General features: G+C 47.0%; 1 protein-coding gene across 1 annotated transcript; it reads right to left on the bottom strand.

Moving 5' to 3' along the window:
• Positions 1–1,305: 1,305 nt before the first annotated feature.
• On the bottom strand, positions 1,306–14,071 carry SLC35E3 (solute carrier family 35 member E3). Its single transcript, XM_080935308.1, has 5 exons — positions 13,444–14,071; positions 12,556–12,666; positions 8,473–8,631; positions 6,617–6,699; positions 1,306–3,255 (listed from the first exon to the last, which is right to left on the bottom strand). Exons 1-5 carry the CDS (start codon positions 13,843–13,845, stop codon positions 3,069–3,071), a joined length of 942 nt encoding a protein of 313 aa, XP_080791434.1. The 5' UTR covers positions 13,846–14,071; the 3' UTR covers positions 1,306–3,068.
• Between the last annotated feature and the right edge of the window lie 533 nt (positions 14,072–14,604).

Genomic DNA, 14,604 nt, shown 5'->3' with positions numbered 1-14,604 from the left:
CACCTGACTCCTTATCTTAACACCCTGTTTGCCTTGGGCGTGCATATGTGCTTCCCACTGCATTCAGTTAGAGGAAGCCAGAAGGTGTCCTGTCAAGCTGCCTTGTTCCCGAGAATCTGAAGCTAGGCTGGATCCATCAAGCCCTGGGGATCCTCCTGCCCCTCCTTCCCACACAGTGGTGTGCTTAAGGGTTTCCATACAGTCGCACTTACCTTCCATGTCCAAAATGTTCTCTGTACGGCCAGGCTGGATAACACATGCCTTTAAGGAGGCAGAGATCTCTGTGAGTTCAAAGCCAGCCTGATCTACATGGCTGTTTTGCCTGCATGTCTGTCTGTGTACCATAGCTGGTACCTGTGGAGCCAGGACAGGACATTCATTTCCTGGAACTGGAGTTACAGAAGCTTACGAGCTGTCATGCGGGTCACTGGGAACTGAACTCAGGACCGCTGCAAGAGCAGCGGGTGCTCTTACCCACTGAGCCTTTTAATGTATGTGCTAGGAATTCAAACTCAAGTTCTCATGCTTGGGTGGCACGTATTTTAACCTGCTGAACCATCTTCTTATGATCCCTGTCCCGCATTAGTTGACAAGGGACTTGGAATCTTGCTGTTAGAGCTGCGGACTCCAAGCAGAGCAGACCAGCACTTCCTCATACACATGGGCTCTAGTATGCAAGACAGAAGTGAGAACAAGGAGTCCTTATCGTTTGGCAAGAGTTTAGTCGTCTGACATAGGATAAAAATGACACCCAGTTCCCTTGGCAACGAAAAGACAGAGCTTGGCAGTGTCACTGCGCTTGCTCCAGGGCACCAGTGTGTTTTCCTCAGGAATTTTCTCTTCAATAGTCTTTAAGGTGCAAAAAGTGCTTATCAGCCTGTATGGGTCTAACACTGAGTTTATTACGTATATGAACACACCTTTACTCATCTTGCTCCCACTGTCCCTCATTCCTGTGACACTAGCCACTGATTACACCACACACACTACCAATCCAAACCACCCTGTCCTCAGGGCTTACCTACAGCTAAGTTTGTACCCCGCACTGATCAATGCAATCGTTCCTAATGCGCAGAAACCTGACGATCTGTGATGAATACTCCTCATCAGCTTCTGGGAAATTGTTAAACATTAATGTCAACCCACGCGGAGAATGCTGCTTGAACATTACACTGAAGGTGCACAGTGGTAAAGACGGCACGTTCTGCAGTTCTCAGCCTAACAACACAGCTCTGTAAGCTGAGGACAGCATTTAAGACAAAACCCATGAAAGCACACGGGACTGATACACAACACACACTGCCATTCTCCAAAATACACATTTAATGAGGCTTTGTACTTTAAATGGGCCAGGAAAAAATTCCTAAAACAGGCACATTTCCTTTCCCCTTAATAAAATCTCGGTATGTAATTCAGGCTGTCCTGGAAGGAACTTTTACCCCCGACTTGGCTGCCCCAACCCCGGGATACAGGAGTGTCTCCCTGCCAGCCTATTTCCTGATTACTTGAAAAGCTTTTGTTTTGGCAGTGCTGGGGATACAACCCAGGCTTTTTGATTTGGTTAAAAAAACTAAAACTACCACTACCAACAAAAAAGTCTAATATATTAAAAGTTACCTCTCTCTGTGAAAAAAAATAAATCAAAAAGTTATTATTTCAGGAGATCTGATTCTTCTGAGGTCATCAATGGCTGCCTTTAATGGAGAAGTGTCAAGATGCTTGAAGGCAGACACACACTTTTGCAATTAAATACCCAGTACTCTATTTGCTAGAGACCCATGTATTCTGTGTACATCTTAATTAATCATATTTCTCAATTCTTCTGAAACCTTACATAACTAGCTAAATATTAGCTAGTTGTCTGCTTCTCTTTCATATCTTTCCGATTTTTCACCAAGCTTCCGCCTAGAATTTGGATAGCTTTTGCTCCAATTTGCCACATAAAAGTGAAAGGCATAGTTCAGTCTGGCTTCCAATGCCATAAAAATGCTCCTGTCCGCTGCTTCAGGCTGTGGAAGGCAGGGAGTACTGGGAGGCCATATTAGAAATAACTAAAATGAAATGATTAAGCAAGCTGGGAAAGCAGTTACCAGGACACAAAGGGACCTACGAGTGCGAGGCAGGTCCTCTATTACTGGGCTATACCCACAGGCCCTGTAAGACTCTTCTTTGAGCCATTTAATCATGGGTTCTCGTTTACTTCCATATATAGTATCTAGACCTGACAGCCCAAAGCCATGAGAAAAGCAATCAGCCTGTCATGCCTGCCAACACTGCTACTCACAGCAGCAGACACGCTAGCATAGGCAGAGCATGTGCTGGCCAGCTGGCTTTGGGCCTCAGCAGTCCTGCCCTGTCTAACAGGGAACAACGTCTTATACCAATTTTCTGCCATAATAATTTCTACCATGATACTTTCATCTATGACAGCTCGCTTTCTATAAATATTTCAGTTCTACAATGAATAATAAAGAAGCTAAAGGCTAGATGTAGTGTAGAGTTAAAAGCCAGCTTGGTCTACGTAGAGAATTCCAGACCAGTCAGGGCTACACAGTGAGATCCAGTCTCAAAACAACTATGACCACCACCCTGTCCGAACGACAAAGAACTTGCCGACTGGAAGGCATGGGTGAGCCGGCAGTAGTGGGCGTGTCCTTCCCTGGGAGATCCCGGACACTGACAGCCTTGGCACAGCTGCAGCACCGGAGCGCTCACCCTGTCGCTCCAATGGAACCGAACTTCCCTGTACTTCAGTCAGCAGAATAAAACCATCTTATATGCAGTTCCTAGCGTTTCTTTGATGGTGCTGGAGTCTGAGGCCAGGGTGTCATGCGTGGGAGGCAAGCACTCCCACCGAGTGCCAGCTCCAGGTTCATAAAGCCTTTGAGAATAAGCCTTACCCATTTTGGTTTAAAAAAAAATTAAATCGATAAAAGGTACTAAAAACTGATCATCTGTGAAGAAAATACTTCTTGCATGTCACTGAATTCTGCAGGGAGCTTTCCCACAGATGTGCACATCTGCCATTTCTCATTTGTTTGGTGCCACTTCCTCTTCTCCGCCAAAGCTCAGGGCCGCTGGACCAGCTTACTCTTACTGCCTTCCTGTTCGCTGAGTTTGAAGTGGGTATAGGTGAGGATCCCGAAGAGCGTGCATAAGATGCCGAGTCCTTGGTTTACCGACAGTGGGTCCTTGAATAAGATGTACCCGCCGCACAGGGTGATGCAGAACTTGAAGTGTCCGAACATGTTGTAGCTGAGGTGTTCAGGTAAGGAGACAAAGGAGCAGTGAGCTGGACCTTAGGGTCACACAGGTACACACGGCACTGCACACGCAGCAACAGCTACCTGTGTCGGGAGAGAACTTCAGACTCAAGAACAGACACTTGGTGCACGCTGGCAGATCACACTCTCCTCAGCAGCTGAGTGACGTGAGAATGGTGACAGTGCATCAGAACTGTGTGTGTACACACGTGTACACACGGGTGCTGCCAGGGAGGCCGGGCGGGAGTGGATTCCCTGGGGCTGGAACTACAGGCAGTTATGGCCATCGGAAGTGGGGTTTGAAACCCCAGCTGCAGAGTGAGGTACAGGAGGCACTTTGCACAGGAGTTTACTATGGAACGGCATTCCCAATAAAACGTCACTGGCAATGAGCTGAGACGTGCCAGGTGCCAGGGAGCTGATGTGATGAAAACTCCCAGCATGCCTAAGATTAAGTGGGTAAGGGAGAGAGAAGCCAGAGAGGGAGCACCACCGGCCTTCAATATGTTTAAAAAACACTGATTTTACGTGGTCGTGTGTATGTGTGTGTGTGTGTGTGTGTGTGTGCCCCTGCACACACAGAGGCCCAGGTATGGAGGTCAGAGCACAACTTGAGGAATGGTGTGTCCCAGGGACTGGACTCCGTCAGGCTTGGTGGAAGGCACACCTGCTGAGTCATCTCACCAGAGCAACTGTAACAGCCAAATGACAGAGTTCAAGCGCTGGGAGTCCAGACAAAGGGGAACTTACTCAACTCCAAAGTTCAGGCTATAATCTAATATACTGTCAGCAATTCATTACTGGGCTAAAGTGTTTTCCCAAGTCACTGTTCCTATCAAAAAATAAAAAATCAAATCACACAACACACCCCTCAGAAATTACTCTCTTGCCATATGTTACACATAATCATTTTTTTATCTCTAAAATAATACTGTCTTACTCTCCAGATGTATACTACAAATTTATGCGTTCTCCTTAGTAACAACTTAGAGGCAGCTACCTCTCTGAACCTCAGATTCCCTGCCTCTGCTTATTAAAGGTAAGATGACCTTGTGTCTACCTCGTACAGTTGGTGTGGATCAAGAAGTAATACCTGTGAAGGTTCTAGAACACAGCACGCACCATCATGCTGTGAACAACAGAGAACAGAGCACACACCATCATGCTGTGAACCACAGAGATACAGCCACCATCATGCTGTGAACCACAGAGATACAGCCACCATCATGCTAACTGAACCACAGAGATACAGCACGCACCATCATGCTAACTGTAAGCTACAGAGTATAGCACCTGTGTGTGGCGGGACCAGCCAGCACTGTAGATGTCACGGTCCCTAGTTCTTAGCCACCTCCCTCTCCCTCTCTTTGCAGTGATAGGAACAGTGGGCTGACTGAGTTCATAAGGCGACCTCAGTGGATGGATCCACAAGAGCTCCCATAGCATAGACTCAGGCTCACAGGAACGTAAAGACCAGGGCGGGGCCTGGCTGTGTATGAGCTCTATGCTCAGGCTCTTTCCTTGGTTTCACGGGGCATGGTGATGCAGGCTTGTGACCCCAGCTCTTAGGAGGCTGAAATAAGGGGACTGGAGGTCAAAGTCATCCTCGGCTACTTAGTAAATGGGACCAGTCTGGGCCACAGGAAAGTTCCAGGAAACAAACAAAAAAAAAAAAGCACCAAAGAGACCCCCTCAGCAGAAGCCCTCTAGACAAAGCCCAGGGTGCCTGCCTGCTGTCTTTTCTAATGGTTTGAGCAGTGGAGTTGATGTGAGATCCAGAGGATACCGAGGGACGGTATCATGGTGACACAGTGAGATACTCCTCATCTCAATAAAGAAAGGCATGCTGCAGCAGGGAAGGTTAGTCCTGAAAACGGCTGGTTGAGTAAGAAGTGTGGCTTTCTGCATAGTAAAGAGCTGGAGGCCCCAGGCAGGCTGACCCGAGCTAACGCTGAAGGAAGGCAGAAAGGAGACAGGACAGAGCTGGCACACAGGCAGCGGCATTCTTCAGAGGGTCCTCTCAGGAGCCTTCTCCAGTCAGGTGTTGCTACACCCAGAAGAGCTCCAGTCAAAACTGTCAGTGGCCTTGCCTCACTAGGTCTGTCAGAGCTAACTGCCAAGCTTCCTCAGGCCTGACCATCCGGCAGCACTCGACACAGTGGTTCCTACCCCCCTCACAAGGACTCCTCACCACTCTCCTCTCTGTGAACTCTGAAGGTGCAGTCCCCAGGGATCAGTCCTTTCCCTGACCTGTTTTTTTTTTTTTAAGATTTATTTATTATATATAAGCACACTGTAGCTGTCCTCAGACACACCAGAAGAGGCCATCAGATCTCATTACAGATGACTTGTGAGCCACCATGTGGTTGCTGGGAATTGAACTCAGGACCTCTGGAAGAACAGTCAGTGCTCTTAACCACTGAGCCATCTGTCCAGCCCCTTTTCCGTGACTTGTTTGCAGTAACCTCACTCACCACTCACCATGGCTACAGTGACTCAGGACCACCTGTAGCTGAGGACTACCTTACCCAGTGCAACCTCAACTCTGCCTGGATCTCAGGCCTCTCTCCCTAGACAGCCTCCGCAATACATATGCGACCCGAGCTTATGGCTTCACTTTCACTCTCCAGTAAATCTGTTGGTGCTACTTGGAAGTGTGTCCTGAAGTCTGGAGAACAGCCCTTCTCACCATTCCCTCTGGGTAATAAACTGGCACTTATAGATACTCATTTCTCTCGCTCCTTCTCTGCATATGTGCGTGTGTATGTGTGTGTGTGTACACATGTGTAGGCTAAGAAGGATATTACATCCTTCAAATTACCAGAGTGGATTTTTACTGAGGACTGCCGGGATATGCCGGGTTTGCACATGTTCCTGCCTTGACTCTCATGCTAGTTTTCTTCCTACATCTGAACAGTGTAAAAGCCGTATCAGTGAAGTAATAATGGTATTTGTAAAGCTCTCACTTTCATTTTAATCCGGATTTCAAGTTAAATAAAAGTCACAGCAATCTAAAAAAAAAAAAAAAAAGTTAAAACAGGACTGGAGTGATCAGTCTCAGCAGTTATGACCACTAGCCGCTTCCACAGGACCCAGGTTAGATTCCCAGCACCCATGTGGTGGCTCACAGTCCTCTGTAACCTCAGTTCCAGGGCATCTGATGGCTTCTCTGGCCTCCAAAGGCATCAGGCATGCATGTGTGCACAGACATGCATGCAGAAATACGCCATACTAATGAACTACAACAATAAAGCAGTTAAAAAGTTAGAATAACCAGCCTGCTTAACAAAGGCCTTGTGGGAGTGTCACAGTGAGAGAAGACTGTATACATGGAAAGTACTTGGAAAGGATACGTGACTGGTGACGTGTTTCCAATGATCCAGTAAATCGACAGGTTCACCATGAAAGCGATTACTCCAGACAGCAGTACCATAAGCTACAAATAAACCAAGAGAATCATTGTAACCAGGAACAAATGTTTCATTTCTAAAAATGCAAACTGCAACAGTTAAAAACATGAGGCATGCTGATAATCCACCCTCCCCCCCCAGACCACTACAAGTTTGAGGCCAGTGTGGCATACGGAGTTCCACAGTCAGAGATGCTCAGTAAGAGCATGTCTCAAAGTGCAAACAAACACCCTACCAAAAATGAGTTTAGAAAATCAACTTGGAACTGGTTGGTGGTATCCTAGCATTTAGGAGGCAGAGGCAGTTGGATCTCTGAGTTTGAGGCCAGCCTGGTCTACGGAGTGAGTTCCAAGACAGCCAGAGCTACACAGAAAAAGTCTGTCTATCCAACAGAAACAAACAAACACGGAACTGTCCAACAAGCAGTGGAAACTCTGCAGTGAGGACCTGGCTTTAAGGTGGTGTTCAGTGCACATCTGCAATCCCTGCTTGTGGGAAGTCTAGGCAGCATAGGCAGTCTAGGCAGTCTAGGCAGTCTAGGAAGTCTAGGAAGTCTAGGCAGTCTAGGAAGTCTAGGAAGTATAGGAAGTCTAGGCAGCATAGGCAGTCTAGGAAGTCTAGGAAGTCTAGGCAGTCTAGGAAGTCTAGGCAGCCTAGGAAGTATAGAAAGTATAGGAAGTCTAGGCAGTATAGGAAGTCTAGGCAGTCTAGGCAGTCTAGGCAGTCTAGGCAGTGTAGGAAGTATAGGAAGTATAGAAAGTATAGGAAGTCTAGTCAGTCTAGGAAATCTAGGAAGTCTAGGCAGTCTAGGAAGTCTAGGCAGTCTAGGAAGTCTAGGCAGTATAGGAAGTCTAGGCAGTCTAGGAAGTATAGGAAGTATAGAAAGTATAGGAAGTCTAGGCAGCATAGGCAGCATAGGCAGGAGGATCAAGGAAGCTTTGGCCGGAGTGAGTGTGAGGCCAGCCTGGCTCTATGACTGCCATCTAAACAGCAGTGAACCAAGGGGCTAGGAGATGGGCAAGGAAGTGCTTCCTGTTCTTCCACAGCACCCAAGCTTGCTTCCTTGTACGGTGGCTCACAACCACCTTGCAACTTTAGCTCCAGGGGATCTGAAACCACTGGCCTCCAAAGACACAGAAACAGACACACAGATTGGAAAATAAATCTTTGAAAAGCAAGCAAAGATACCAGCAAAAGATAAGAGTTTTCAATGTGAATTTCTAGGTTCTTTTTTTTTCTTATTTCCTTAAGGAAGAAATGCTTTATTTTTAAATTTTATTCTTTCTTTCTTCCAGATAGAATCTCTCCTCTATTGCCCAGGTTGGCTTCAACTTCTTTGACCCATGGACACCTCTGGCCTCAGCTTCTGAAAAGTTGGGGTAAGGCACACATCACTGAGCTTAGCAGTAATGAGACCCCATTAAAAGCAACACATGAACATTTGAGAAAAATTAGAAAATACAGGTAAGCAAACAGTCTCAACCACTACCACATCTGCTAATACTAGAGCATGGATACTTGCACATTAGTTTCTGATAAATCGTTCATTTTTACTCTCACTTAAACCAAAACCGTTTATTGACTAACTATCAAGCCAGGCTTTGTGAGGAGCAGTGTATACAGCTCCTTCCAGGTGTCTGGTCGAGGCAAGCCCCTTCACTTTCATGTTTCCTTCCTTAGAGAGCAACCATGGGGATTACATGTGAGACCAGACTGAGACTGTGCTCCCAAATCCACAAACTGCATTCGGAAAGGTGGGATTAGTGCACCTGCTCAGCACCAGGACAATTAGAACTTACCAAGGCAGAAATTGACCAGGGTCCAAATATCCCTCCCTCTGCGAACACTGGCTCGAAGCAGGGCACAGCCACCAGCAGCATGGCCGAAGACATGGGGGCCTGGTAGTAGAGCAGCTGCATGGAGTTCACTTGCAGCTCATGCTGCTTGGCTCCGACCCACTGACAACCGGGAGACACAAGTCAGGTACAGAGAGAAGCATCCTTTGGTCAAAGCAACACAGGGTCAGGCTAGAAGAGGACAGGCCTCAGGATTCTAGAAAACCTGAAAGGGTGGGGAGACACGAGGGACCTTGAGTGCCTCAGATAAAGGAGCTCTGAACATGGAATGCGCTCCTCTACTGACGTCCTCACAGAGAATGGCAGCTTCCCTCCACTCTCCCGAGTCTACTAGACAGCAGAAAGGAAATGTGCAGGAACCCCAGGCGTCAGGGACACTGGGAAACAAGGAGGGAATAAAAATTTCCGTGAGAAGTAGACTCCCAGTGTGTGGCTTTAAAGGTATGTGGACTTCGGAGCCACTTTAAAACCCCTCAATGGCAGAAAACCTTTTCTCTCCAGAGAACTTCTTTTGGGTTTGGATTACCCATAAATATATCTAGGCACAATGGAGTAACTGAAAGCCCTAAAATACTGTCTCATTCAGTAAAAAAACCTCAAAACTTTATATCCCATGTCCTTAAAAATACTTCCCAAATATGACTCATGAGGGGCTCTGCAGCGTACCCAGCTGGCACCTTAATCAGGCCTGGAGGGAACAGCCTGGCTTTTGTAACAACCTCCACAGACCCATTTCCTAAATCCAGGTATTCTGTAACATATGGCAAGTCTATAGGAATTCACCAACACCGAAATGCAAAACCAGGAAATGTGAACCACACTTCTGTCGGCTTTCACCAGGAGCCTTCTGAGACTGTGAGGCACAAAGACATGATTCTTCTCCAGACTGCTTATAGGAGTACTGCTGTGAGCAAAAGCAGGAAAGCTTCAGACAGTGCTGGCTCCCCTTCCCGCCTCTGGCAGCCTCTTTGGCTGCTGTACAAATACTAGAAATGGTTGTCCCAACCAAGCTTCCTCCCCACCCTAGGTAAGCTTACCCACCACCTCCCAAGCCATACTCAAAGTACCATCTGACTGACATCTTTTCCTACCTGCAGTCACACACAGCTCTGACCTCTCTCCTTGAGTATCTTTTAAAAAAACACCTCAGGTCCTGGGGATAGAACCTGGGGCCCTGTGCATGCTGGGCAGGCACCCCATCACCGACCTCCATCCCTGCTCTCACACCCGAGTATCTGTAACTTCTTAGCCAGCACAGCTTCCTGCTTCCTCTGCAGGATCATGCTTCAGATCAAGCTTCTCCTGTCTACACATGAGCTCCCCTTTGCTGCCTCCACACCTACTGCTGTACTCTCCCCTGGGGACCCAGCTCCTTAACTCTGCTAATTCTACGAATTCCCACACCCCTGCCGCAGCTCTTCACCCTTCTTCTCTCATGTGCCCTCCATCTCCACAAGATTTCTCTTAAATACAAATTGTGATAAGGCCTCTTCCCAACCTAACTGTTCTCCTTTGCTGGCATCTGCAGAATAAAGACATTTCCTCCGAGTGCCAGCAAGATGTCGCTGTCTGGCTCAGCCACCCGGCATGTCTTCTCAGAACACATCTGTAGTCTAGCTTCACTGAACACATCAAGTGCTCCCTGATTTCAAACATAGTGAAGGACAGGCCTCAAGACTTCACTCCTAAGCAAACTGAACTTCCCCTTTGTCTAGCTCCACCATTCTGAGTGCAGAACTGCCAAGTCTTCCTCTGTGATACTAACTAAGCTACGGACACAGGAGTCTCTGCACACGATCTTGAAGGTAGGGTTACAGCTGCTTTTCCTCATGTGTCCTCACAGGTGAGCATAAAGGAAGTCTTGTCAAACAAACCAACCCGCCATCTTTTTCCAGCCAAGAGCTAAAGATTCCTCTTTCACCTTGTCCTATTGTTCTCAGCAGCAAACAAACCAAAACGAAACAAACAAAAACCAAAACAAAAAAACCTTAGAAACCCAGTTAGGATACAAGAGGTAGATACAATTTTGTTTAAAGGAATTTTTTGGTGGGTGTCTACCTATTGTGGCATAGTACCTTTAGCCCACTGGTCTTCAGTCATTCTGTGGTGAATCTCATTGCAAACCTCAGGGATATAAAATCTTTTGATTCCAAGCTTCAGCAATTTAGAAACACTCATGAGAAAAATGGTCACACACACACACACACACACACACACACACATACACACACACACACACACACACACACACACACCTCTCCAAACCAGTGAGTGTTGTGAACTGATATTATGTATATGGAGTAAAAGAAATTTTAGGGCTGGAGAGATGGCTCAGTGGTTAAGAGCACTGGTTGCTCTTTCAGCGGTCTTGAGTTCAAATCCCAGCAACCACAGGGTGGATCACAACCATCTGTAATAAAATCTGATGCCCTCTTCTGGTGAGTCTGAAGTTAGCAACAGTGTACTTATGTATAATAAATCAATAAATCTTAAAAAAAAAAAAAAGAAAAAAAATCTAGTATTTGGCAAGTAAACGAGGTAACATGTTTCTATACTTTCTTAAAAAGTAAAAGGAGAGGCCAGGCATGGTGGCACATACCCTTAATGACAGCACTTGGAAGGCAGGCAAGATCTCTGTGAGTTCAAAGCCAGCCTGGTCTGCAGAGTGAGTTCCAGGCCAGTCAGAACAACATAATCCTGTCTCACGAAAAAGAAAACAAAAACAAAACAAAACCAAAAAAACAACAAAACAAATCCATAAAAACAAAACAACTATAAAAAGTAAAAAGCAGATCAATGAGACAACTCAGTGGGTAAAGGTCGCTGCTGCCAAACCTCACTACCAAAGGAAGGGCCTAGAGACCCATGAGTTAGAAGGACAGACTCGGTCCCTGAAAGCTGCCTTCTGACCTCATGTGCACACGGTGACTAGCATGTGCATGCTCACATGTACATGTGCATACGAACAAGAGTATAAAATAAAAGGAGAACAGACTAGGGCGAGGCTGAGTGGTGGCTGCTGGGCTAGCGAGGTCTTCAGTTCCACCCCAGCATGTGAGTGACAACAGCCATAGAAGGCTCAGAAGCAGTGTCCTCGAAGTTGTTAGCTGGCTGGTGCTGGGTGAGTTTTGGCTCAGTATATAGTGCTTGCTTAGAATGGTAGGAGGCTGTGGGCCCAATCCTCAGCCCTCCACACCCCCACCCACCTCACCCAAAATGTATTAACAATGTTTCTGGGACAAGAAGACCAGCAAACAGGTGTTAGGACTGAGCTAACATTCCTAACTGGATCCTAACTAGAATGAATCCTTTAGCACCAGTGGATATCTGTGTGGCAGAGGTTACCTTGGCTACATGTTGGCTTTGAGTCCCCATGCAGGCACACCCAGCATTTCCAGACCAAGGTTTCCAGTATAGAGAGAACACTGTTTCACTGCTCCCACACCCAGCTACTTCTCAGCACTGTACAGGGCACAAAACCCAGCTTGTTGACAACTGTTGGTAATGAAGTGAGTCCATGAAAAAAAAAATAACCGAGTACTGGCTACAGGCAAGGCACTGCGCTGGCACAAGAGGCTAAGACCTAGAGAAGACTCTTCTGACATCGACAAATTACCAGAAGCCGATAAGCAAGTTGTAACACCAACGCTTCTGAGCTTAAAGTATGCACATCTGAATTTTTTTCATGGTCAATTGTTTGGAAGTGTGTGTGTTTCATCCGAGTGACTTTATAACCAAAGAGTAGATGAGAAACGAGACCAATGAACTTAGGAAGCAAAACCTCACCACTCGATTTGTAATGACTTCCAAGAAGAAACACCCAAACCCAAGCTTGTCCAGACTGCACTTAAGTACTGTGCACTTACACCCCGAGTGTCTGTCTCCTCTCTCCTCTGCACTTTATCGGTTCTGCTTGTTTCCCGTGTCTACTGTCTCTACACTGTATTTTCTAAACCCTGGGTTACAGCTTCAAAATTTACCAGATCTGCTAAAGAGGCACAGCATAAGGAAAAGAAAGTTACCAACCACTTGATAAAGGGAGGTGACCACCACACCAAGAGCAGCAAACACCATTCCAAGGGAATGAAACTTCACGTCGTAATAAGAGTTTAGGATTACACCTACAGTAATAGGAATCTGCAAAGAAAAAGGCAAATTCTGTGAGTTTAAATTAAAGAATGATGTCTTATAACACTAAAGAAACACATGGGGGTGAGGGGGGAGGCGACCCTGAATTGTATGTTTTGTTTGGGGAAAATTGCCAACCCTTCTCTATAGACATTCACATACAATTCTATATTTGGAAGAAAATAATGAATCCACGCACGAATTGCACTTTTTAAGGAACCATGACACACATTTAGAGGTAAGTAAATGGACCCCCAAACCAGTACTTAGCACATGAGTATAAACATGGAAGAAAAGCATTAAGACCTGAAATACTAAGAACTACTAAGTGCTAAAGTTATTTTAATGAATCTCCTTTTAGTTAAACACAAGGCACCCCAGTAGTATGCTTCGGAGATATTTTATGCTAAACCATCTCATGTTTATCACATATGGTTCGACTTCCTGGGGTTATCAGGACTTCTTTTTTCTCTTTCCACGTTGAGCTTATCCTGACACGCTGAACTGTTCCACCTAAGGCAGCTCACCCCCTATCAATTTCAGCAATTAAAGATTTCCATCAGGAACACGCCCTTTTATTAAGACCCACGTTAAAAGCGTCAAGATGGCTTTTTCCACCCCTCCCCAAATAAGAGACGTATAGAGCTTGGCTCTGGTGCGGAGTAAAGATGATGGGAATGGGCTTCCGGGGTGCCAGACTATAAGCAATATGCATTCAATTTTCCCGGGGAGAAAGACAAGTAGGTAGCTGGCCAGGGACGCGCTCGCGCAGCGGGAGCTACTCACCAGCGTGAGCTGTATTCTGATGGAGAATCTTTTCTGGTACCAGAAGGTCTGGATGGCTATGATCACCGGTGTGGTCATGGCCTTGGCCAGCTGATAGGTGCCTATGGTGTTGTTCTGCAGAGAAAGATTGGTGAAGACCACAAAGCCACAGAAGCTGAGGGCCAGAAGGAGGAGCTTGGAGAGCGGCAGACTTTTGGGGGCAAAGAGGTCCAGTTTCTGGCAGATGTACAAGCCCAGCCAGGTGACCACGAAGTGCACCAGGGTCAGGCTCATGTTGGGGAAGCCGTAGTGTACATAGATCCATTTGTTGAGGAACACGATGCAGATGGACACCAGCAGGTTGAACAGGAGCCCGGCGGCGATGCGCCCGTTGCCCCGGACCCGGTCGGCCAGCGATGCCATGATGCCCGCCGGCTGCGGAGCAGCGTCCTCGGCCGAGCCCGGGCTGTCCAGCCTCCTCGCGGGGCGCCCGGCCGCTCTCCCGCTGCCCCGGCTCTCCGCCGCCGTGCGCCCGCAGCCGCCCGCCTCACGGTCCGGCCGGAGACAGGCATGCGCCAGCTGAGTCCCGGGCTGAGGCGCCGCGAGGTAACAGGCCGCCGCCCTCGGAGCCGGTCCTTCGCAGCTCCTCCCAGCCCCGCCCCTCGAAACCACGTGACCCAACCCACTTCCGCCGCGCAGGCGCGCTGAGTGCCCCGCCTCGTTGCTTAACTAAGCCGGGAGGGAGCCCTTGATCTCCCAGGGGAGATTAATTTCTGTGGCCAATCGTCCGATTTACTGGGCGGGGCAGATTCCCCGCCAGTTTTACACTCCGCGGTGCAGAGCTGTTTTAATTCTCTGCAGAGGGGAAAAGCATTGCTTACTGAGAGCATATTTTAAAATATCTTTAAAAGTCTAAATAGGTAAGAGTGGATAGGCAACTGTCACATAATGTAGATTTAAACATATTTTGGCGTATTTGCCTCGAAAAACTTTAAACCACAGATTTTTTTACCCACGTATTTTCTGATAATAAGAAATAAGTACGTTTTCCTGTATGACCAAGGTATTAATTGCACTCCTAAGAGGCTTTTTATAGTAGCAAGTCTGCAGTCCAGCTTCAAAGTTATGGAATTGGAGAGGACTTCTAAGTTTTGTATTAGTTGGAAATGAAATTTTACATGT

The sequence above is a fragment of the Micromys minutus genome, assembly GCF_963924665.1.
Source record: "Micromys minutus genome assembly, chromosome: 22".
Taxonomy (NCBI): domain Eukaryota; kingdom Metazoa; phylum Chordata; class Mammalia; order Rodentia; family Muridae; genus Micromys; species Micromys minutus.
The sequence above is the reverse complement of the archived record's forward strand: the minus strand, read 5'-3'. Positions and strand labels throughout refer to the sequence as shown.